Here is a 25,601-nt window from a genome sequence, read left to right on the forward strand (position 1 = left end):
ACTATTGAACAACTGCTGAACAAAGCGGATTGTGGATCCAGATTTACTCAAGATTGGGTTGTCGTATGTTTTCCGGGCTGTATGGCCATGTTCCAGAAGTATTCTCTCCTGACGTTTCATCCACATCTATTGCAGGCAACCTCTGAGGATGCCTGCCATAGATGTGGGTGAAACATCAGGAGATAATACTTCTGGAACATGGCCATACAGCCCGGAAAACATACAACAACCCTGTGATCCCAGCCATGAAAGCCTTCGACAACACATTACTCATGATTGCTCTGTATGCATGTTTGAATTCTATCCCACACTTCAATAGGGATCCTTGGAAAAAGGTGTGATTTGCTTGGTCAGTTGGAGGGCAATTCGTAAGCAAAGTAATGACGGCTGACATAAATCATGACTAATATAAACAGTAGATTGGTTTAACAGGCAAATATTAATACTGATACCTTATAATCCATAATTGCTCTGTCCACCTATCCTTTCTAGGTAATCAGAGCACAGAAAAGCTTTCATGAACCCTACCTACTCTCCAAAAATGGGAAATCACAACCTCCAAATTCCATTTTTATTCAAGTTGTGATGACCAGTTATGTTTTTCAATGTTTCAGAAAGGTAATGTTTGGGGGAAGTTGTTCTGGCCCTACACTAACACCATCACACAGTTAAAGATAATTTAAGCGATAGCAGATTGCCAAAGACACTTCATAGGTCACTTCACAGATCAGCAGAAAACTGAATTTTAGATATGATATATTACACTGGCCTTTATTCATCTTATCTTACTTATATCCAAGGTACATCTAGATTAGCCAGCCAACACACTCTAAACTCCATCATGTAGTTGGGAAAACCTCTGATATAACTTTTCCTCATACCATGATAGAACTCAATCTGACCCATGTCATCTCACTTACAGTTGTGTACTGATTTTTGTTTTCTTTTCTCACCTGCACTTCTAAAAAGTGAAGCTGTTGGAGAAAAGGGAAGTGCAATGCATACAAACACCAAATCAAAAAAGGAGGAAGGCAACATTGCTTTTCCAAAACAAGGAAGTGATCCTTCCATCACAGGAACAACCAGGTGACCAATATGGCCCAAATTTGGGGGTTAAAATACAAATTTCAAAACCCCTAAAACAGAATAAACTGGAGATTTTTTAAAGGACTTAAAATCAGCAAGCATTGAAAATAGTGTGTTCTAGCAGCATTGGGATCGAGATATGGATCAATTATTTAACCAACGTAGATTCAATCTTGGAGTTCTCTCACTCATAGCACTGCTATAAGTTCACTCACCAACAATTAGCAACAACACAAAGGCATAATCCTTACAAGCAGAAAAGAACATCAAAAAGGTATACCAATTTTATTATATGTCTACTGTATAAACAGCTAGTGAAGCATACTAGCCAACTACATGAGCTGTGAGGTTCCCTACCAAGTAGACACTATCTCCAAGCCTCCAACCTCCACATTCACTACATCTAATCATACAAACCTACTTGACATGGTGGTTGGAAGAATTTCTGACACATCAAAAACAAGTCATGCCAGACTAATCTGATTTTTGTTTTTTTGATAAGAGTTACAAGCTGGGTAGATGCAGGGAATGCCGTGGTTTCAGTAAGGTCTTTGATAAGATCCCTCATGACCTTCTGGCAAACAAACTAGTCAAATGTGGACTAGGCAAAACTATGGTTAGGTGGATCTGTAATTGGTTAAGTGAACGAACCCAATGGGTGCTCACCAATGTTTCCTTTTCATCCTGGAAAGATAAGTGGACTGCTGCATGATTCTGTCATGGGCCCGGCTCTGTTCAAAATCTTTATTAATAACTTATACGAAGAGTTAGAAGGCATGATTATCAAGTTTGCAGACAACACCAAATTGAGAGAAATAGCTAATACTCCAGAAGACAGGAACAGAATTCAAAAAGATCTTAATAGATTAGAGAGATGGGCCGAAACTAACAAAATGAAGTTCAATAGGGACAAATGCAAGATACTCCACTTAGGCAGAAAAAATGCAATGCAAAGATACAGAATGGGGGAGGTCTGGCTCGATGGCAGTACATGTGAAAAAGATCTTGGAGTCCTCGTGGACAACAAATTAAAAATGAGCCAACAATGTTATGTGTCAGCTATGAAAGTCAATGGCATTTAGTCAGAAATATTAAAAATATAACAAAGTGATTAGGTCGAGGCCTGTTAGTGGGCCAAAGCTAAGTGTCATCCTGAGGCGTATAAAGAAGGCCTAGTGTGAGGAAGCCTGAGTGTGAGAAAGACCTGGTGTGTGAAGCTTCGGTGAGAAAGAAGCCCAGTGTGGAAGCAAAGATGGAAGTATAAAGAACTTTATCTCCATTATGGAAACATTTTTGTAAATAGTACAACCATATTATTTTGTTATAAAGAAAAGCCTCATAAGGAAGAGATAACATGGGTTGTGTGTTTTTGTTCTTTTTATTACTTTTGGCTACTGGTGCTGGGTCATGCTGCTGCTAATAAATTACTCTGCTATACGTTTATGGGGTCTTTTGTTAATAAGCCCACTTGCCCAAAACATAGGAGTATAGTATCTAGATCCAGGGAAGTCATGCCTTCTATTTTGCCTTGGTCAGAACACACCTGGAATACTATGTCCAATTCTGGGCACTGCAACTTAAGGGAGATGTCAATAAGCTGGAATGTGTCCAGAGGAGGGTGACTAAAATGATCAAGGGTCTGGAAAACAAGCCCTATGAGGAGCGGTTTAAAGAGCAGGGCACATTTAGCCTGCAGAAGAGAAGGCTGAGAGGAGACATGATGGTCATATATAAATAGGTAAGGGAAAGTCATAGGGAGGAGAGAGCCCGCTTGTTTTCTGCTGCCCTAAAGACTAGGATGCAGAGAATGGCTTCAAACTACAGGAAAGGAGATTCCACCTGAACATCAGGAAGAACTTCCTAACTGTGAGAGCTGTTCAGTAGTGGAACTCTCTGCCCTGTAGTGTTGTGGAGGCGCCTTCTTTGGAGACTTTTAAACTGAGGCTGGATGGCCATCTGTCAAGGGTGCTTTGAATGCGATTGTCCAAGGGTTTGGACTGGATGGCCCATGAAGTCTCTATGATTCTATGATATCCAGAGTACTTCAAATACTCAGTCCATCGCACTATTAATATTATCCCCACCTCAAATGATTGTGGATTTGTGTATCTTCAAATATCCTGCTGATTTACTAACGACCCCATGAATTTCATAGGATTTTCTTATCCAATGAATATTCAAGGTAGCATTACTAACGACTTCCTTTGAAACATATCCTATAACTCCTGGTATCCATGGCATTACTCCCAGCCAAGTAATAACTAGGGCTTTTAAAACATCTCATCTCTTTATGTTTGTTTTAAATTCAATATTGTGAAATACTGACATTTCAGAAGTAGGTAACCCACTCAGTAAAACATTTTAAAGTCAGTGTGGATTTTCAGCACTGTTAAATAATCTTTTTTTAATACTAAAGTGTTAAAACTATCCAACAGGTCTCAACAAATTTAGATTCGAAGAATTGTTAAGACAACATATGCTACTTGGAGCTCCGAGTATTTACTATTAAATAAGTTCAGAATGTAAACAAAACCAATTCCCCAACACAAAACATTTCCTTATTCTTCAGCATTTCCCAAAGTTTCTGAAAAATTTTTCTCTATTATTCACCAAGCAGTTTCATTTGAATAAAGAACAGTGTGCCCTAACCTTTGCTTCTGCAGAGCATTTCAAATAAAAGATGCCACAAGCCTCTTGTTTACAGAATCAAGTCGCACTCGTTTGGCACTGAAACAATGACCCTTCATTTCCTTTGAACACAGCGCAGTGGTCTGTTCCAAACACGGAAATGAGCACCAATCGGGCTATGTTGCTGCTACTGCCTAAGCGGAAAACTATGAATAGCTCTGGCTTCCAACTACTGGCAAAGGGAAAATTACAGTGCATACAGTGTTAAAATGCTTTACAAATGCAATTCTATGTGAAAGTAACATCAATGAAGCACGGTACTTTAGCACCACATTTCAAAAGCAAGTAATACCTTGCATTTTACATTTTGATAATAAAGTAGAACATTCTTTATTACCTAAAAAGAAAATGATTCAGTTGATAACATGATTGTAATTCAGTTAGTTAACAACATTAAGAATAAATAACATTATCACAGTATTCCACTGAATGTTTAGTAAAATGGTCTAGGAATTCAGACTACCGTGTTTCCCCGAAAATAAGACAGTGTCTTATATTAATTTTTGCTCCCAAAGATGCGTTAGGTCTTATTTTCAGGGAATGTCTTAGTTTTCCATGAAGAAGAATTCACATTTATTGTTGAACAAAAAAATGAACATTTATTATATACTGCACAGTAGTTGTCATCACAAACCAGCATAACCAGACAAACTGTGAATCTTATCAAGAATTTCTTGTTACTACCATTATTTCCATGTACAACACTCTATGGTACGTACATTTACTGATCCTGCATGCTCCGGTGTTCTGTTCATTGGGCATGCTTCCAAACAAAAACTTTGCTAGGTCTTACTTTTGGGGGAGGCCTTATATTTAGCAATTCAGCAAAACTTCTACTAGGTCTTATTTTCTGGGGATGTCTTATTTTAGGGAAACAGGGTATAAACAAGCAATCTTCATTTCAATGTCACTGTAAATCAGAATGAGTAAAAAAGCATAAAGTGAACCCCAAACGCTTGCTCCTAAATCTTCTCTGCATTTCACCTTCTGACATAGCTACAGCCACATTATTCGTGGATGAACTTGCAGATATTTTGTATGTCAGAATATATACAGTAGAGTCTCACCTATCAAAGCCTCGCTTATCCAAGGTTCTGGATTATCCAAGGCATTTTTGTAGTCAATGTTTTCAATATATCATGATATTTTGGTGCTAAATTCGTAAATACAGTAATTACAACATAACATTACTGCTTATTGAACTACTTTTTCTGTCAAATTTGTTGTATAACATGATGTTTTGGTGCTTAATTTGTAAAATCATAACCTAATGTGACGTTTAATAGGCTTTTCCTTAATCCCCCCCTTATTATCCAAGATATTCGCTTATCCAAGATATTCGCTTATCCAAGGTTCTGCAGGCCCGTTTAGCTTGGATAAGTGACTCTACTGTATATACCACCTTGAAGCTATGCATTTGATGACAGGGATATTTTCATCAGGAGTTTCTTCTTCCCTCTCATCATTATCATTCTCACAATTTTGAATCACCAGTCATGCAATCCGTGGCTTCTGGAATTTGAAGTTCCAAATACTTGCATTGCCAAAAGTCTCCCACTCTTCTTCTTCACTGGTTCCTTATTTCTCAGACAGATTGTTTCCGAGTCCCAGCCTACATGATATCTTCATTTCCTATTGCATCTTTTAAAAAGATCCTTGCCTATTGAAGAATCTTTGCTTTTGAAAGACAGCACCAACATTTTTGTGTATTTCTGGTTGCACATTTTCTCTTATTTTCAAATATCATTGACTTCACATGCAAGCAGGTATAATTACCACTGAAAACACTTAAAAAGTTATTTTTTGTCATAATCATAAAGATTGACCAACTTTAAATTTTGTTTACTTGCTGTTTAATTTTTAATAATTAAGCTTTTGTGAAATATTGAAGACATTTAAATATATAAGGAGCCCTGGTGGCGAAGTACGTTAAAGCGCGGAGCTGCTGAACTTGCAGACCGAAAGGTCCCAGGTTCAAACCGCGGGAGCGGCGTGAGCAGCCGCTGTTAGCTCCAGCTCCTGCCAACCTAGCAGCCTGAAAACATGCCAACGTGAGTAGATCAATAGGTACCGCTCCGGCGGGAAGGTAACGGCGCTCCATGCAGTCATGCCGGCCACATGACCTTGGAGATGTCTACGGACAATGTTGGCTCTTCGGCTTAGAAATGGAGATGAGCACCAACCCCCAGAGTCAGACATGACTGGACTTAATGTCAGGGGAAACCTTTACCTTTTTTTACTTTAAATATATAATTTAAAAACCCAAGTAGAAAAATAAACAAAAAAACTAGTATGGCTACAAATCTTAGCTACACATCTGTATTCATAATTACTTTTAGTACACTATAACTGTGCAATGTGAAGTAGTTACAAAAAGGTAGCATTATTAAGTCATCTCATAATGAAATGTAAAGAGGAAAAAAATGTTTCTTGGCCATTTTAGACTAAGAGTTCAAGCTGAACTTGTTTCGAAATTACTTTTTTGTTATTATATTGACCAAGATAATTGAAGGGAAAAATCAGGGCAGATGACAGAAAAATATTACTCAGCAATTATGCCTTATTTTTAAAAATCAGACTTAAGTCATTTTTTCCTTTCCTGCTTGAATGCTGACTATTGAAAAACAGAACAAACTATGCAAAACTTGATCTTCTGAAGAAAATGATTACATTACTCAATTTGGACAAAACTGCTCAGAAGATCACATGGGTATGATTATTTATATGCGTAGCCCATTGTGGGTGGTGCATGATGAGTCTAAACTGAACTGCTATGTACTCTACCCATACTTAAGCATGGGATTTCGACATCTTCATTTCACCTCTACTCTGTACCTTTTTAAAGTACCATACATTTTTTTACCTGATAAAAACCTTTGGTTTTAAAAGCTGGCATGCATTTTTGTGTGTTTTTGGTTAGCCTAATAAAAGTTGTATCATCATATGGCCTTTGGAATTTGTTTTACAGTCAACACAGCTATTCCTGTGTTTGTATAAGAACAAGGCATTTCCTCTGGGATTTTACCTCAGCTAGTCTCACAATGAAAATGTAGGAATGGGTCTCTATAACAGTATTTCTCCTACTATGCTCCTCCAGATGTTTTGGGCTTCAGCTCTCACCATTCCTAACAGCTGGTAAGCTGGCTGGGATGTCTGGGAGCGGAAGTCCAAAACACCTGGAAGCGGAAGTCCAAAACACTATTCTATAGTCATGTTTAGTTGTATGAGAAGACTAAGTCACAACAGACCCTCAGCTTATGAAGCACATACACCAAAACACACACACACAGCTGATAGGCAATATAGACAGGAAATAAAAGCTTTTGAACTTTAATGTTTGTTTTGCAAGTCAAACCCAACAAGCCACAGATAGTGGAGACATGTCCACTACAAAACATGGTTTATAGACCAGGCCCAATTCCACTAAACATAGTTAAGAATAACCACGCAACATTGAACCACCACAAATAGCAGCAGAGGTTTCTGATCTCATCTCCAAAGTTACAGAAAATCTGACGGGAAGCAGACACTGTGAACTTAAAAGTTTACTGAAATTCATTGCACTGTGTTAAACTATGGTTTACCACAGGGGTTCTCAACTTGTGGGTCCCCAGATGTTTTGATCCTCAGCTCCCAGATATCCTAACAGCTGGTAAACTGGTTGGGATTTCTAGGAGTTGTAGGCCAAAACACCTGGGGACCCACAGGTTGAGAACCACTAGTTTAGGATAATGTCCAAACATCAAGACTGATTCTGCTCTACTTCTACCATGTGTTCAAGCTAAGCCAAAAAAAATCTCTGAGATTTAACAACTCACCTATAAAAAAGAAAGACTCTCTGCCAATTGTAAGATTATAGTTTATCACGGCAAATAGAAAATATTATTAATAGTCCTATCTATCCGATTTGTTGTTGATCCAGTTCTTTGGGCTTCATGCAAATCTACCATTTGCCAAAATATATGATCCTGGTATTAATAAACTATTATTAATACTATCACACTATAATTACCGATTGAGTGACTGTTTAAATTCAATACCTTATGTAAGAACCAAAATATTAAAAACATATCTATATTTATGTTCTATAATAAATTCCAAAACAGGTATACAGAAGATAAGAAGTTACTGATTACTCAATTATTCTCCTTTTGTAGGTCAGGTAAATGACACATCTTTTTCCATAGAGTGATTTGGAAATACTCATTGTAAACATGGACTGGCAACTATAGCTAATATATGAGAAAGATCAAAGGAAGAGGAAGGAAAAAGGGTGCATTTTAAAATACTTCTTGGAGAATGTTACTTACTTACAACTAAACATTAAAAGTAGTAACTAAACAAGTAAAACATACATTATTAACCCACAATGATTTTGAAACACTTCCTTAACATTCATCAACTCCTTCCTTGAGACCTCTAAGCATTCTTCCTTTCCCAATGAAAGTATTTTTGAAATGTATTCAGAAGTATTTTTGAAACGCATGGAAAACCAATGTAGGCCCCAACTCGAAAGGGAAAAAACACCGGCAAGTAAAACCAAATAGACACTACAGGACTTATGACCAAATAAGTATATATTGGACAGCAGTATTACGTTCCCTCAGATATATGCTATTTGCACTATACAGGCAGTCCCCAATATACAAATGACTGTTAAAAACAGGCACGAAACAACAGGAAATGTGAGAAATCTGCCCCTTGGAAAAATTGTCTCCATTGAAATTTTCCCAAAAAACCTTGTTTCTGGGTTACTGTGAGTTTTCTGGGCTGTATGGCCATGTTCCAGAAGCATGTTCCAGCACATCCCATTCCTCGAATTCGAACCGCCAACTTTTCAGTCAGCAAGTTCAGCAGCTCACCAGTTTAACCCACTGGGGCTCCTAAAATGGCTAACACCAGTGTAATTTAAGATGTATTGTAGCAGCCATAAAATACAAGTGGGTGTCTAATCAGAAGCTTTCTCGGCAATCCTGGTTTCAATGTGTTGTTGACATTGAAACTCACAGCAACCCAATCCCTGTTTTCACAACAAGCCCAATGATCAAAAATCCAATGATCACAGGGACAGAAAGTGAGGTGAAATCTTCTGGACAAACACATATATACAGTAAAGTCTTTCTTATCCAACATAAATGGGCCGGCAGAATGTTGGATAAGTGAAAATGTTGGATAATAAGGAGGGATTAAGGAAAAGCTTATTAAATGTCAAATTAAGTTATGATTTTACAAATTAAGCACCAAATCGTCATGTTTTACAACAAATTGACAGAAAAAGCAGTTCAATACACGGTAACGTTATGTAGTAACGGCTGTATTTACAAATTTAGCATCAAAACATTGCAATGTATTGAAAATATTGCCTACAAAAACATTGCCTACTAAAAGGCAGACTGTGTTGGATAATACAAAACACTGGATAAGCGGAGGTTGGATAAGTGAGACTTAAGCAGAAATTACACTATAAAATGTACCTGTTCCGACTTACAAACAAATTCAGCTCAAGAGCAAACAAGACTCTATCTTGTTCACAACTTGGGGGATGCCTGTACCAAGAACTACAATCTTTCAGAGTTAGAATACTGTATATACTGACTCTTCTGGGCTTTAGAAAAACCTAAAGACATGGCTATGTGCGCAAGCATTCAATGAGTAAGCACTATGATCCGGCATGGTCTGAACTAAGGTTTACGTATGAGGTTTCCGGGCGAATGGGTTTAAGTATTTATATATTTTTAAGTTTTGTATAATGTTTTTATTAAGGACTGTTAATCGATTTAAATGTGTTGCTGGATTTTATTGAATTTTGTTCTGGGCATTGAATTTTGCCAATTTCTGTAAGCCGCCTTGAGTCCCCTCGGTTGAGAAAGGTGGGGTAGAAATGTTGTAAATGAATAGGTGAAGATAAAGGTTTCCCCTGATATTAAGTCCAGTCATGTCTGACTCTGGGGGTTGGTGCTCATCTCCATTTCTAAGCCGAAGAGCCGGCGTTGTCCGTAGACACCTCCAAGGTCATGTGGCCGGCATGATTGCATGGAGCGCCGTTACCTTCCCGCCGGAGCGGTACCTATTGATCTACTCACATTGGCATGTTTTCGAACTGCTAGGTTGGCAGGAGCTGGAGCTAACAATGGGCGCTCACTCCGCTCCCGGGGTTTGAACCTGGGACCTTCCGGTCTGCAAGTTCAGCAGCTCAGTGCTTTAACACACTTTGCCACCGGGGCTCCTTTGTAAATGAATAAATAATAAATATTGCCGCAGTGGCACCCAACAACAGATACAAAACAAAGGATGTGTGTAAATGTGTGCACACACCTGTCAGCTTATGGTGAGCCCACTCATTTCACAGGGTTTTCTTAGGAGGTGGGTTTGCCAGTTCCTACCTGGACCGGCTTGGGCCTTCCAGGTGTTTTAGACTTCAACTCCCACCATTCCTACCAGCCTCAGGCCCTTTCCTTTTCCCCCTCAGCCGCTTAAGCGGGTGAGGGGGAAAAGGAAGGGGCCTGAGGCTAGTAGGCTGCTGGGAATGGTGGGAGTTGAAGTCCAAAACACCTGGAAGGCCCAAGTCGGCCCATGCCTGCTCCATAGCAATGAGCCATGGAGCAGCTGAAGAGGTATTGATAGTGAGGCCTCAGCAATCTTTGGGCAGAGAATCCCAAAGGCCTTGTAACACTACAACTCCCATGAGCCTGGAAAACAAATCCCTTCATAATACTTCATAATACTCCCCAAGGCTGGCCTAATAGTGGGCCTTTCCTTGGGCCGTTAATGGCCAAACTTCCAACCACAACACTCCTTAAGTTGACAGGGAAGGCCGCGCCTCTGGAGCCAGGCACAGGATCCCCTCAAAGCCCACCCTCGTCAGCAGCAAAACAAAAACAACAGCTACACACGCCCTTCATGTGGAGGCAACCACTCTCAGGGGGAAGCAGAACGAGAATGGCGAGCGGAGAGGCCTGAGGAGAAAAGGGCTAAGTGGGGGAGTCCTCACCTTGGTGGCCATGGCGAGTGGCCCCAGCCGGGGATGCGCCTCCTGGCTCCCTCCTCCTGGGCCTCGGCGGCAGGAAGGCGAGCAGGAGGAGGAGGAAAGGGAGGTTCCTTCCCTCCCTTCTTCCCTTCCTTCCTTCTTTCCCTCCTCCTCAACCCAACTGAGGGGGAAAGAAAGCCGCCTCTCCCTCTCTCTCTTCCTCCTTCTTCTTCTCCCAGGGGCGGGGTTTGAGCAGAGGGAAAGAAAGGGGCGGGAAAGAGATCCACGTGACGCCCGAAGACACTCGTGGGCCGCCGCCCACCCTTTCGGAAGAAGAGCCTCTTTCCTGCTGCTGCTGTTGCTGTTGTTTCTCGGGCCTCTCTTTCTCTATCTACACTGCCAATGTCTGAACCAACCCAGGTTATCCACTTTGAACGGCATTACATGTCTCTCTCCACAACGGCCGGTTCAAAGAAGAGACAGGCCTTTCCCCAAAGTTAGGTTCTGGGTTGCTGTGAGTTTTCCGAGCTGTAGGGGCCATGTTCCAGAAGCATTCTCTCCGGACGTTTCGCACACATCTATGGCAGGCATCCATGTCATGGTTTGCAAGAGCCTGCAAAGACCTGGGAATTGATTTTGATACTGTTTCTTTTCTGCTGCTGCAGAAACAGTTTGCACAAGGTTGTTGTATGTCTTTTGGGCTGTGTGCCATGTTCCAGAAGTATTCTCTCCTGACGTTTCGCCCACATCTATGGCAGGCATCCATGTCATGGTTTGCAAAGACACTGCTGTACGTGTTAACTGGAAAATGAAGCCGAATGGCTGAGCCTGCAAAGACCTGGGGATTGATTTTGATACTGTTTCTTTTCTGCTGCTGCAGAAACAGTTTGGACAAGGTTGTTGTATGTCTTTCGGGCTGTGTGGCCATGTTCCAGAAGTATTCTCTCCTGACATTTCGCTCACATCTACGGCAGGCATCCTCAGAGGTTGTGAGGCATGGATAAACTAGGCAAAGAAAGGAAAAAATATATATCTGTGGAGAGTCCAGGTTGTGGCAAGAGTCCTTTGTCACTGGGAAGCCAGCATTAATGTTTCAGTTAATCACCCTAATTAGCATTGGAAAGGTTTTGTCTCTTGCCTGGGGGGCATCCTTTGTTCAGTCATTAGCCGTCTTTGGGGCTCCTCTGCCCTCAGAGTGTTGGTTCCCATCTACTGTTTTGATTTTAGAGTTTTTTAATACTGGTAGCCAGATTTTGTTCATTTTCATGGTTTCCTCCTTTCTGTTGAAGTTGTCCACATGCTTGTGGATTTCAATGGCTTTTGGACAAGTTTTTCCATCCTGATTACTACTGAGAAGGAAGCAGTGTACTCAGAGAGAGGCCTTGCTATTTTTGAGGCCTGTTTGCTGCTGAGAAAAGAGGGTGAAGAATCAGGACTATATTATTCTTTGAAGCAGATTTGTAGACTGAGAAAGGGCTGTTTATGACTGGACTTCTGTAAGTGATCACAGGGACCATTGTAAATACTACTGTTTTTTGATCTCTGGGAATCAGTAAAGTTCCTGTATTTTTGTTCTGCAAACCTGAGTGGCATGTTATTGTTCTGCAGATGACTTTGAAGCGCGGGCACACATAAGAGCTTCTGTTTATCATCATCAATCCATAACAATCCTCAGAGGTTGTGAGGTCTGTTGGAAAACTATGCAAGTGGGGTGTATATATATATATATATATATATCTGTGGAAGGTCCAGGATGGGAGAAAGAACTTTTGCCTATTGGCAGCAAGTGTTAATGCTGCAATTAATGGCTGCAAGGCCATTTGATGCTAATCAACGTGGCCAATTGCAACAGTCACATTTACCTCAAGCAGACAAGAGTTCTTTCTCCCACCCTGGACATTCCACAGATATATAAACCCCACTTGCCTAGTTTCCAACAGACCTCACAATCTCTGAAGATGCCTGCCATAGATGTGGGTGAAACCTCAGAAGAGAATGCTTCTGGAACATGGCCATATAGCCTGAAAAACACAGCAACCCAACTCAGGGACTGCCTGTAATCTGGATTCAGAAACTGGATTATATGGCCATGTAGATGGGTCCCTTGTCTTTTCTTTAATTCACCCTTCGCTCCACACCTTCTGGATTTCTCCAGAGGAAGTGTTCTCCAATTAGAATGTTGACGTGACATATAGTTTTGAAAGCTATGTGGAATTAGAAATATATATATATATATATATATATACACACACACACACACACATATATATATATATATATATACATATACACACACACACACAGTTTTCATGAGATGGGTTGCGTCCCCATACATTTCATTATATTTTTTAAATACATGATTTATTGCGTATTCCATATAACTCGGAGGTTTCACATTATGTTTGTGCTACACACCTACACACTAACACAAAGTTTTCCAAACTGTCATGACACATGAGTGTGCTGGCTGCAGTGTGTAGGAAATGCATGTTATTGGTTTACAAATTATGTATTTTAAAAGTATAAAAATGAAAGCTTTTCATAAAAGATGTTGTGTCCCCATACATTTTCTTATTACAATGTATGCGCCCATATCTCTTATAAGGCATTAGTTTAACCTCTGGTTTGCTAGTAAAACCAAATGACTGTGTCCCAAAATAATATGTGTCTAAAATGTGTGCCACCCACATGAAATGTTTGGAAAGCTCTGATTCAAGGTATGCAGATAACAGCATGCTACTTGGAGAAAACAGGAAAGACTTGATGGTAGTCACTGAAGGTTTACAGAAAACAAAACGTAACGACCACAGCAGATTTACAGAATTCTAGATGATTAAGACATTGAAAGGGTGTTAAGATTTTCCATATCTTGGCTCAGTCACTCTTCAGTCAAGAAAGCAGCTTTTATTGTCCCCTAATACCAATGCAGTGCAACCCCCTTATCCCTGGGGAATATGTTCCAAGACCCCCGTGGATATCTGAAACCATGGATAATAGATAACCCTATAGTTGGATTCTTCTTCAGCTGGAAGCTTCCTATTAAATAGCATTGGATGATCTAGAGACGCCTCCAAACACATCTGGGGAAGGATGTTTTTAGAGCATGGGCAAGTGAGCTCATTGATATCAAACATGGTTAAGTGAGCTGTGCTGTATTACTACGGTGGCACAGAGTTGCTAACGCTACAGCCATCCCTTTCCTTTTGTGCAGGGAGCACCATGGTCCTGGAGAGTTGAGTCAGCGCTGATGAGAGCATTTCGCAGTGGTAAAAAAATACATAGCAATAGTTGCAAGCATTTCTAAGTATGGGTTGCAATTCCGTGACATCTCAGACAATGCCTCAGGAAACTCTGCCCACAGACCGAATGTTTCTACTTAAGCTGTAATAGTCAGGCCAGGATTAGTCAGTGGTGGCTTCCTATCATAAGTTTGCATTTTCAGGAACCTCTATACAAAAGCGGTCTGCTAATAAAATTAAGTCTTCCCCTATTCTAGATCTGTTACACAGCTTATCAAACTTAGGGTTTATGATTCCTCTTCATTTTGTATAAAACCTTGAGATCCACAAACCAGAACCTTGTTAGGCTCAGGTTGGTACACATACTAAAACTAATAAAACCAGATATCTGATCTTAGGAATTTGTGATCATGACCACATCAAAGCTTGCAAACACTTTTACATAGATAGGTAGGTAGATAGATAGACAGATATCTAACTAGGTTCCATTGTGTCTTTCTCTCCTCTACAAAACATTCTGCAGTTTGTATCTTATTCCTTAAGTGGCTTTTTGAAGTCAAGTTTGTAGTCTTGCTACTAGAATAGAAAGGGATGTTCACTGCAAATCTGAGTGGAGTACAGAGTGAAAAACACTGGTGACATAATTAAATCCTCATGTCCCATGTTGCCATGTGATAGAAAAGCATCCAGAACTAAGCAAAAAAGTTAGAAAGTGCTTGGCTTAGGAAAACCAAGTACATTTCCCTGTCAATTCTTGTCAACCTTTCTGAAGGCCTTGTCATTTGAATGTTTTCCTAAACCTGCATTGATTCCTTACATATATAATGATATATGAGTATTAGGCGTGAAGGTGAGTGCTTTATTTCCCATGGTGGTTGTTCTCAATGTTTTCTACATCATTCATATCTGTGCTTCAAGAAAATTTGTGCTTCAAGATGCAATACATCTTGGGGTATTTAGCCAAAATCAAATAGAAGTGTCCAAAATGCTTTTGCGTCTCGTCTCCCCCATCTATCAAATGAATGATCCACCGCGATGATCTATGCAATTCACAAAATGTTATTCTAAGTGAATGTGCTACTCTTGAAGGGTTAGGTATAAGAAGTTTTAGGAAGTACATATGCTATTCTGACTACTACCTTTAGTCAGTATAGTCCTTATCCATCTGGTTCTTGATGAATAAACATTTGAGGAGCTCTGCTGGTTCAAATCAATTTCCTGTTTAGCAAATAATTCTGTTCTGACAATGGTGGCTAATGAGATATATATGTGTACAAGAACAATATGAACACAACAGTACCCTTCATATTGTGATCCTCACTCAGTAGCTAATATTCAAACGTATGAGTGATTGAAGTTAAAAACTTACGTTTAAATATATGTTCATACTAGGCTACTTTGTACCTTTCTTCTGCATCTATTTGCCAAATGAAATAGAAGAAATGCAATTATTCCACATTGATTAGGCTCCCCAAGCAACTAGTGCCCAAATTTGTGGCAATAGCTCTTGTTGAAAATCTTTTTAATAAGATATACGGTTGATTATCAAATGGTGACATGTAAAAATTGGTCGGTTATTTATTGAATTCAAATTTCTGTTAGAAAAAGAATGCAAACAAATGATTAACTGAATTGCTAACATTCCAAAGAGTCTAACTGGGCTTGGTGCCACTGTGGATAGCTTTTGGTCAAGGGATCTGGTATTTTTTGTTGTCAGCAATACTACTGTCTCTGTTACTCAGCAATCTTCTTCTTCTCCTAACACTGCCAGATGTGCTTTATCTGACAATTACTGTAAGCACACATTTATATGCAGAGCATAAGATAGTACAGCCCATGGTGACATCTTCACTTAATGGCATGTGTGTGTGTGTGTGTGTGTGTGTGTGTGTGTGTGTGTGACCTTATCTGTCGCTTGAGGAATCTGTATAACAACCAAGTAGCAACAGTAAGAACAGACCACGGAACAACAGACTGGTTCAAAATTAGGAAATGAGTATGGCAGGGATGTATACTCTCACCCTCCCTATTCAACTTGTATGCGGAACACATCATGCGACATGTGGGGCTTGATGAATCCAAGGCTGGAGTTAAAATTGCTGGAAGAAACACTAACAACCTGATATATGCAGATGATACCACTTTGATGACTGAAAGCGAGGAGGAACTGAGGAGCCTTATCACCAAGGTGAAAGAATAAAGTGCAAAAGCTGGATTGCAGTTAAATGTTTAAAAAGCCCCCAAGATTATGGCAACCAGACTTATTGATAACTGGCAAATAGAGGGAGAAAACATGGAGGCAGTGACAGACTTAGTATTTCTAGGTGCGAAGATTACTGCAGATGCAGACTGCAGCCAGGAAAGCAGAAGACATTTACTTTTTGGGAGGAGAGCAATGACCAAGCTCGATAAAATAGCGAAGAGTAGATACATCACACTGGCAATGAAGGTCCGCATATGTCAGGACCCAGGCTGCGGAGCACCAATAACCTTACACAGAGGCCAGTCTCTATCTAATATCTTTATTAAAGGAATATATAAAGTCAATAAAAACAAGTGAAGAATAAAGTTCAGGAATAGACCTTTCAGGAAAGGTCAAATATAGTCCAGGAAAATAATGTTCAATATGTGATATTAAGGTCCAAAGTTATAATCCAATAACCGAAACACACACTTTGCCGAGCAAAGTGTGGGGAAATGACAAGGTCTTTTAGTCCATTGGAGCTTGACAACAAGGCTGGAAAACAAACTAGATTCTTGGCAAACAAGACTTGATACGAGGCAACAAGAAGCAAGAACAAGGTCCGTGGCGAGGTCCGGGGAACAAGGCAGGCTTGGAACTTGGTCTTGGAAACGAGGAACTGGAGTTGCGTAGTCCACACACGATCTCACTCCTCAAGCTGATGAGTTGACTCCGCAAGGTTCCCCTTGCGGCAAAACACCTATATAGGATCTTGTTTTCCCGCCAAGGAACACTTTCCCTGGAGAACAAGAAGTGAAACCCAAACTGTGTCCAGATGCATGACTCCTTAGAATTTCCCAAGGGAAGCAGACCTAATCAGCTAATTGTTTGGCTGCGATTCTGGCGCTCCGGCGATTCGCCTCCCTAGTTCCTCTATTATAATTGTCCCTACGAGAAAACGGGGGAGAATTCTGCCCAAGGCTTGTTTGGCTGACTTCTTGAGGGCAAACATCCTCCAGGTGCAGGGGCTCCGATTCTGGCTGAACCGGTGGAAATCCCATGTTTTCCTCCTCATCTGCCACAATAGTACTAGGAACGGGACTACAAGGCCCATGAGACATCACAGCATAGTTAAAGCAATGATATTCCCCGTAGTAACCTATGTGTTGCACCTCAGGTTAGCTTCACCTTGCTATATACACCAAACTGCACACAGGTTGAAGTCTTTTTAGTTTATTAGAAAATATAAGATAAAAGGTTCTTTAAAAGCAAAAGTAAAGTTCCAAAAAATTGTTACAAAATAAAGAGAGAATAAATCCGGAAATCACGAGGAATAACCAAGGTCCCAATAGAGCATGAAAAAGTCCCAAGAACATGAACACAAAAGCTGCAAGGTAATCCAGGAAAACGAGAGGTTGCTTCTTGGTTGAACGAAAGTTGCTTTGACAAAGGTTTGTCTCCAAACACATTGCTTTAATACCCTTTGCAAAGCATTAAAGCATTTCTTTGGCCTCTAGCCTCCCTTTAGTTTGCAATTCTCACACTCCTCCAAACCCTGAATTCCAAACGGTCAGCTCAATCTAAGGAACCTGTTTCGTCAAGGTCAGCCTGCTCGTTAGTTTGCTGAGCCTCATTATCAGACTAAGAACTGTCCTCCTTTTCCAGGTCCATTTGCACCTGGCTAGTTTCAGTATCAACAACATCATTCCTTGATGTGGGAAAATGAACTAGCACTCCCTGTTCCTCATCTTCTATAGCAGGGGCATTTTGAACCTGATTGTGAACCTGAATCCCATCATTCTCATCAGAGTCAATCTGAGGTTCCAGCTGAGTCACAACACTATGGATGTGAGAGCTGGACCATAAGAAAGGCTGAACAAAGGAAGATAGATGTGTTTGAACTGTGGTGTTGGAGGAAAATTCTGAGAGTGCCTTGAACCGCAAGAAGATCAAACCAGTCCATATACCATAAAATAAAGCCCGACTGCTCACTGATGGGAAGGATATTAGAGGCAAAGATGAAGTACTTTGGTCACATAATGAGAAGACAGGAAAGCTTAGAGAAGGGAATGATGCTGAGGAAAATGGAAGGAAAAAGGAAGAGAAGGAAGACCAAGGGCAAGATGGATGGATGTTATCCTTGAAGTGACTGGCATGACCTTGAAGGAACTGGGGGTGGAGATGGCCGACAGGGAACTCTGGCGTGGACTGGTCCATGAGGTCACGAAGAGTCGGAAGCGACTGAATGAATATACAACAGATATATATACCACATGCTATATCTCAGACTGTCATACTTTTGACCACACGTCTTTTTTACCTTTGCAGAACCAACTTGTGCACAAACAAATATATATACAGTAGCTATTAATAGGTTTTTCAGTTTCTTGTTCAGATTGTTTGTATGGTTTGAGGAAGAAGAAACTAGATGTAACCTAAAGTTCTTCATAATTATCAGTATACTGATAACAAACTGTATGAAACATGAAAAATTATCTATCTGTAAGAAAATCTTCTGTAAGAAAAATCAAGGATATTAAGATGGAGAATCCACAGCATATTATAAAAGGATGGAATCATACCACTTTTGCAGGTTTGCTCTCAACGGTAGATCTGGCCTGGAAATAAAATGACAGATTCATTCATTCATATAGGAAAAAACTATATATGAATTGTTACAAGGAAGAACACTTTCCTTTTTAGCAACAATTAACTATTTATATTCATGGTTCTTATTTTTTCACTTCCTTCAGCTTATTTATATCTCTCCCCAAGGGACACTTTAAGGTCATGGTATTTCCTTTTAGGTAATAAGTTTCCTGAGAGTATTTTTAAAAGTTTTTCAGACAGGGCAGTTGTGGTACAAAACAATCTGCTCTTCCTCTTTCATAATTAAGAAGTTATCTCTTAGCTTGATTACATCCCCTGCTGTTTGCAAAGGACCCAAACAGTACCCATCATTTTAATCAATTGCACTTCTATATATTTTTATACCAATATAACAGTTAAACAAAGGCTTTTTAATGAACAGATTAACACAGACAGTACCTTTCTTCAGTTTCGGCCCCAGACTATTTGCAAAACCACATCTCCATTTACAAACCAGCACAGGCATTGTGGTCTGAGGAGGCCCTGTTCTCGGTCCTAACCCTGTCTCAAGCGCGACTGGTGGGGACGAGATCTTCTCCATGATCATTCCCCGCATCTGGAACTCCCTCCCTAAAGAAGTAAAAATACCCCCCTCTCTCCTTTTTAAAATCCACTTATGCACTTTGGCTTATAGAGAGGAGGAAGAATAGTATATCTTCATACATTTCCTTGTTTACACACTGGAATTCCACCTGAGTCCAGTTGTTTGCCTAAAGTCATTTCCTATTTTAATGTTTTTAACTGCTAGTCAATTTATGTAGCAAATGTTTGGGGTGTATCATAATTTGTTTACTTATAGTATTACTTTAATAATTGTTCCTTTGGGTTTAGTTATAAGTTTTATATTGTGATATTTATTGTTTTTGATTTTATATGCTGTTTGTATGTTGTTGTTGTTGTTGTTGTTGTTGTTATATTCTACAATTCTTCACTGTATAAACGTAAAGGTAAAGGTTTTCCCCTGACGTTAAGTCCAGTCGTGACCGACTCTGGGGGTTGGTGCTCATCTCTATTTCTAAGCCAAAGAGCCGGTGTTGTTCGTAGACACCTCCAAGGTCATGTGGCCGGCATGACTGCATGGAGCGCTGTTACCTTCCCGCCGGAGCGGTACCTATTGATCTACTCACATTGGCATGTTTTCGAACTGCTAGGTTGGCAGGAGCTGGGGCTAACAGCAGGCGCTCATTCCGCTCCCGGGATTTGAACCTGGGACCTTTCGATCTGCAAGTTCAGCAGCTCAGCGCTTTAACACACTGCGCCACCACCAGGGGCCACCACTGTATATGCAGTCAAAATTGGATGACTTGCTCAGTTCATTTGGTATATTTTAGTTATACGTTAATCATATGTGTGTTTGCTCCTGTCACATAGTGTTGGTGCTGGTCATTGTAGTTATACCTATACTGCCAGACTTAAAACACATGTTTCTCTTATTTTTAGAGTTTTCAGCATTTTTCCAGTATACAAAAGAATCTCATCTCTGCAGCAACGCATCACATTTTCATAATTTGTTGTGTTGCTGTGTGCGTTCAAGTCATTTTTGATTTATGGTGACCTTATCATGGTAAAATTTCTTCAAAGGGGAGTTGTCTTTGTGTAGTTTAACATTCAAACCACTCCACTATGTTGGCTCTCCCAATTAATTTAATTAAATAATTCAGCAAGAATTACTGGAACTACAAACAGATCTTCAGTAGTGATCTTAGTCCCAAGTGGCATAAATCTACGGAAGTGATTGGAACTTGGCAAAACAATACTTAAGGAATGTCAAGTTATTCAATGGGTCTGCTCTAGTGGGGAACTAACAATTGGATTTAGCATAATTAAAATGTTATGGCATTTTATTATTACCTAGATCACCACATGTTAAAATTCCCAGTCCATGATTCAAGTTTAATGATTTTTTTTTTGGATAACTGATTCCAAATGATTCCAAAATCTGGGTATAGTATATCAATTTTAGAGAACATTACCTTGTAATTATTATTGCATGATAGAAATGAATTTACTCTTTTATCATTATCTATCACTTAACATTATTTTTACCAACCAATTTTGTCATACTCAAAACAGGAATTATTAATGATCTTTTAACAAAACATTTTGGTGAAATATCAAGAGCCAGCATGGTGTAGTGGTTCCAGAGTTGAACTATGACTTTGGGGGCCAGGATTTGAATTCCCACATGGCCATGGAAACCCGCTGGGTGACACTGGACAAGTCACTCTCTTAGCTTCAGAGGGAAACAAAGGAAACCTCTTGAAAAAATCTTGCCAAGAAAACACCATGATAGGCTTACCTTTAGGGTAATCCCCAAGTCAGACGTAACTTGAAGGCACACAACAGGAACAATTGTTTTTTTTCCTCTCTAGATAAAGATATTTAAATGTATTGCACTAATATAATGGGGGTATTGCAAAAAAAAAAAGTCTATGTATATTTCATATATTAATTGTTGGCATTCTTGCAGACCTTGACAATCTGAATTTCTTCCATCAATATAAATGCACTTTGGTCTGTCTGTCCAATTAAGGACTCTACATTATTCATTGAGTTCAGTATTCATTATCTATTCAACATTCATAACACAACACAGGTAGGGAAATGAGTGATATAAAATTAGGCACATTTCACTACTCAGATTTTCCAGACAGAATGCAATTCAAATGCATTAGTCTCAAAAGCACCACCCTACATTTTAATAGACATCAGTTTGTAAGCTCCACTTGCCAGTAGTTGGTACATGTGTGTGTCGCAACCATGGTTTGAGTGCCATCAGTTTGGTGTCATGAACATAAGAAGAATACTCCAGCACTTTGGTCCCATAATGGCTAACTAGAAGCTCACAATCAGCCATGAACACATCTTCTTTTTCATAATTCCTAATAATTGATATTTAGAACATGCTGTCTTCTGATATTGGAAGCAATATGCAACTATCATAACTTGTAGTAACCACCAATAGGCATGTTCTCCATTAATTTCTTCTTTGTTAGAAGACCTTGTCCTGTCAGTACTACTCGGCCTGAGCGACCCAAAGGGAAGTGGAAGAACACAGTGCAAGAATGGCATCATCTGAGGTCTGTTCTCCCTGAACTTCCTGGAATAACAACACAAACACATGTATATTTGTCCCTTGTTAATTTGATGTTAAATTATGAAATAAGTCATAAGCACTTTGCATGAATGTTTCTTTGTAGTAATGTAGGATGTTATTCTCACTGACATTTTCTTCTCACCTGGGAAAATTGTATCTTCACTGATTATGACTCATTAAATTGTAAAGTAATTAAGGTAGACAACCCCTAAGCAGCATCCTTCGGTGATCTAAAAGAAGTGTGTGGGGTGGGAGGAATACTATCAGTATCTGTTGTAACCCTAAAGCTATACAGCAATAGGTAAAAAAACTTATAATGCATTTGGAGACATAAACTTAACAGCTTCAGGAATAGATACTGTATTTTGTATAAAGAATTACAGTGGAAACTAAGGGCTCAATTGAGGCCTTCCGCATTTGGTGAGCAGGGAGCCAATGGTTTCCGCCGCCGCCGCCACTGCGGGCGCCTCAACGGCGCCCCCAGGGAAATGCACCACAAGCGGGTGCTTACATTGGCCGCTATCATTGGGCTGGCACTGACTGCCAGGGGTGCAGTGGAGGTTCCAGACTGAGCACAATCCAAAGACATCAACGGCGGATCAGGCAGAAGATAACATGGTACATGTTACAACAGCTTTTTTATTTTGTGTCAAAAACGTTGCATAATAAATATGTTTAAAAGTGATAAAATAAAGGAATCACAAACAGCTAAATAGTTTTGGACCAAAAGTGGGCAACAGCAATCGCATTGTCCGTAGCTTTAAACAACTCCTCTTCCGTGCATGAGGCAGGGTATTGTGGGCAAGGATACACATGAGGAGTTGTTTGTTCAGCTCCACAGTCACACAAGGTGGAAGATTCCTCTAGGCAGTGCCATCTTACCAGGTTGTCTTTTGATCTGCCTACTCCACTTCTCAGTCTGTTTAGGGACTTCCAAATTGCCCATTCTTGGTTTGCCTCTGGAGTCAGACCCTCATGGGGGGCCATCCAGTTGGGATTGCCTGGTTTAGCTGCCCAGAGGGACACCCTTGCTGTTGCTGGGGAAACATCAAGAGGAGTGGTGGTTCTCATGAAGCCCTTCCTTGATTTGAGTCTGGTGGGAGAAGGCTGATAGTCATGCAGTGGGTGGCTTTCACAATGTTCAACCTTATTTCTCTCACAGTTAGCAGCAACTTCCCGTCGCACATCAGGAGGGGCAATGCCAGCTAGCTTATAGAGTTACAACAGCTGTGAAGGCAGAAGAAGGCTGCAACAGATTGAGAAGCCACCTTCGTCATGTTAACCACACCACTAGCTGAAGCCCTCACTCTGTGAAGACTGTGTGTTGATCAGCTGTGCACCAACCTCCACACATTAAAAAAACTCACGCATAGACGTCTTCCAAGAACCTGGAAGGCCATCATACTCAGACAACGAGGGATCGTCTAAGTATGTACAAACCAGCAGACTTTGGTGGGGGGCAATGGATGGTGAGATTACATCTGCACTGCCCCCTGAAGCTTTGGGGACTGGTGCAGCAATGATTTCAATCACTAATGCAGATCTGGAAGGAAAAAATTTCTAAAATTTCCTGACCACCATTTCATCTTTGGAGACTAGGAAGGCATGTATTGATCAATGGCTTGAAACAGAGGGGATTTAACCATAAGTAATGGGTCACAGGAGAATTCCAATCCTGAAGGTCTAGAGTATAAAGGCAAAAGAAAATCCTTTGTTTCTCAGATCTACAGGCTTTACAGAAGATTGATCTCACTGCATGTTCTATTTCTATGCCGAAACTGCTATAATAAACCCTTGTTTTTCTCACCCACCTAACCTATGTCTATTTTTGGCTTATTCATGAAGAAGGCAAATGCTGTGGCACCTATGAAAGGTGTCACCAACCACTCCCCACTGGTTCTGGTTTCTAGACTTTAGGGGGAGCGGGGGGGGGGGGGGGGGTTGGCATGGGGAAATTGCCACTGCTATGCTCCCAAAATCTTCAAGGGGCAGCACAGTGGCAAAGCCAGAGTCTGCTAATACATAGACCTTGGTGGGTCTTGCAGATGGCAACTGAAATTGCCACCATTCAGCACCTGAAATTGTGGCAACCCCATTGTGAATAATCAACCTGCAAATGTGAATGGCCAACTGTATATCGAATTGTTATCTTCATTTTTTCCAACCAAATAAATCAGTAAATTTACCAAATTTACACTGTGTTTCCTGTAAATGGGACTGACAATTGGAACTAGGCCTTATGAAACATGGAATTATGATAAAATGATGTTAAATATATGTTACGACAGTAACATCACATCAGTTTTGTTGATATTAATATGACGAGGTTAAACATATATTTCTTCAAATGGAAAGTCAGGCTAATCCAAATTGGTAAAGACTTTAATAATAATAATAAAAAAAACCTAGACCTCCTCACCTCACGCAGCTATCCATGTTCAGGAAGGCAGAGATTGTTATCATACAGAAAAAGAATGAGCTCAATCATTTTTCAAGCAAGTTTGATTGCAGAACAAAAGGTTTTATTAGGGCAAGGCTTCGCCTGTGGGATTTTATCAGACAATGCCCTTGCTTTCCTACTCTCATTTCCTATTCTACTGCATGCAAAAGGAAACTCAAAAGACAGTCCGTGTCAAGATGGAACAAAAGAAAAGTGTGAAATTGCTAATTTTAGACAGAGAGCAACCTCAGTGTAAGAAAGAGAATAGAAAATACAGTTTACAGAGATGTTGTCATTGCTGCTGAAGCTACTACTATACTATGCAGATATGAGAACAAGTTGCTGAGAAAGCAAAAAGATAACAAAAGAAAATGTATAATGCTCAAAAAGTTAATTACAATTGGTCCTCTGTATCCGTGTAATGGAGGAGGTTTCCTGGGGAGCTAATGCAGTCCTCTAGCCTCCCACAATTGTCTACACCTCTTTTAAATATTTTGTAGTTTTTTGGAAAGTGGAGCTATACTATCATATCTTACATGGTGAGAACACGCACAAGAACCAAATAATTAAACTGACAGCAAAATGTAAGAACATACTGTTGTCTACATTCCCTAAAGACCCCCACATTGGTTCTCTGGAATGTCAATGATGAAAGCATTGTGTTTTCCTTAGTTTTCGTTCAATTTTATTTCTCACAATCAAATCTGTATGGGTGAACAAATAAATGCTCATTTTCATCCCCTTACAAAGAGTGCATAAATTATGTCACCGGCTAAATTCACTTCTCAGATCTACAAAATAAATACTCCTGGGAGTTCAGATAACATTCTCACTGCCTAGCCTCTCTTGTGAAAAGAAAAATGAAATTGTCTCAGTATAAATGGTTGTACCTGGACTTTGGAATACTGTCCTTGTGGAAGATCAGCTGGTGCGGACATTCCAATCTTTCTGGCAACCCACCAAAGCATTTTTGTTTGCACAGGCATTTGAAATTGGTTCAATACTTCTACATGCTCAATGGTGATGAAGTTGTGTAATCTGTGTTATTTGCTATAGTACAGACTGAGTACCTAGAAGTATAATTTAATCTCCAAGATGTACCTATTATGTACGTATATGCAAATATAGGGATTCCAAAATCCATAAAATTTCAAAATTGAAAATATTTCTGATGTCAAGTATGTTTGATAAGGGATATTTACCATGCATATATTTTTTTTATCGTATACTGCTCTGCAATTCATTGGAATAAA

General features: G+C 39.9%; 1 protein-coding gene across 4 annotated transcripts in view; it reads right to left on the bottom strand.

The window, feature by feature from the left end:
* Window positions 1–10,977, bottom strand: part of snx9 (sorting nexin 9) — a 64,859-nt gene extending 53,882 nt beyond the window's left edge. For 3 of the 4 annotated variants that reach the window (XM_003215773.4, XM_008123505.3, XM_008123500.3), the window contains exon 1: window positions 10,766–10,977. In XM_003215773.4, coding sequence (XP_003215821.1) covers window positions 10,766–10,777 — 12 coding nt within the window. In that variant the 5' untranslated portion in view covers window positions 10,778–10,977. The remainder of the gene's footprint in view (window positions 1–10,765) is intronic. The other variant, XM_016999016.2, reaches the window with a different exon arrangement.
* Between the last annotated feature and the right edge of the window lie 14,624 nt (window positions 10,978–25,601).

This window comes from Anolis carolinensis, chromosome 1, assembly GCF_035594765.1.
Source record: "Anolis carolinensis isolate JA03-04 chromosome 1, rAnoCar3.1.pri, whole genome shotgun sequence".
NCBI classification, from domain to species: domain Eukaryota; kingdom Metazoa; phylum Chordata; class Lepidosauria; order Squamata; family Dactyloidae; genus Anolis; species Anolis carolinensis.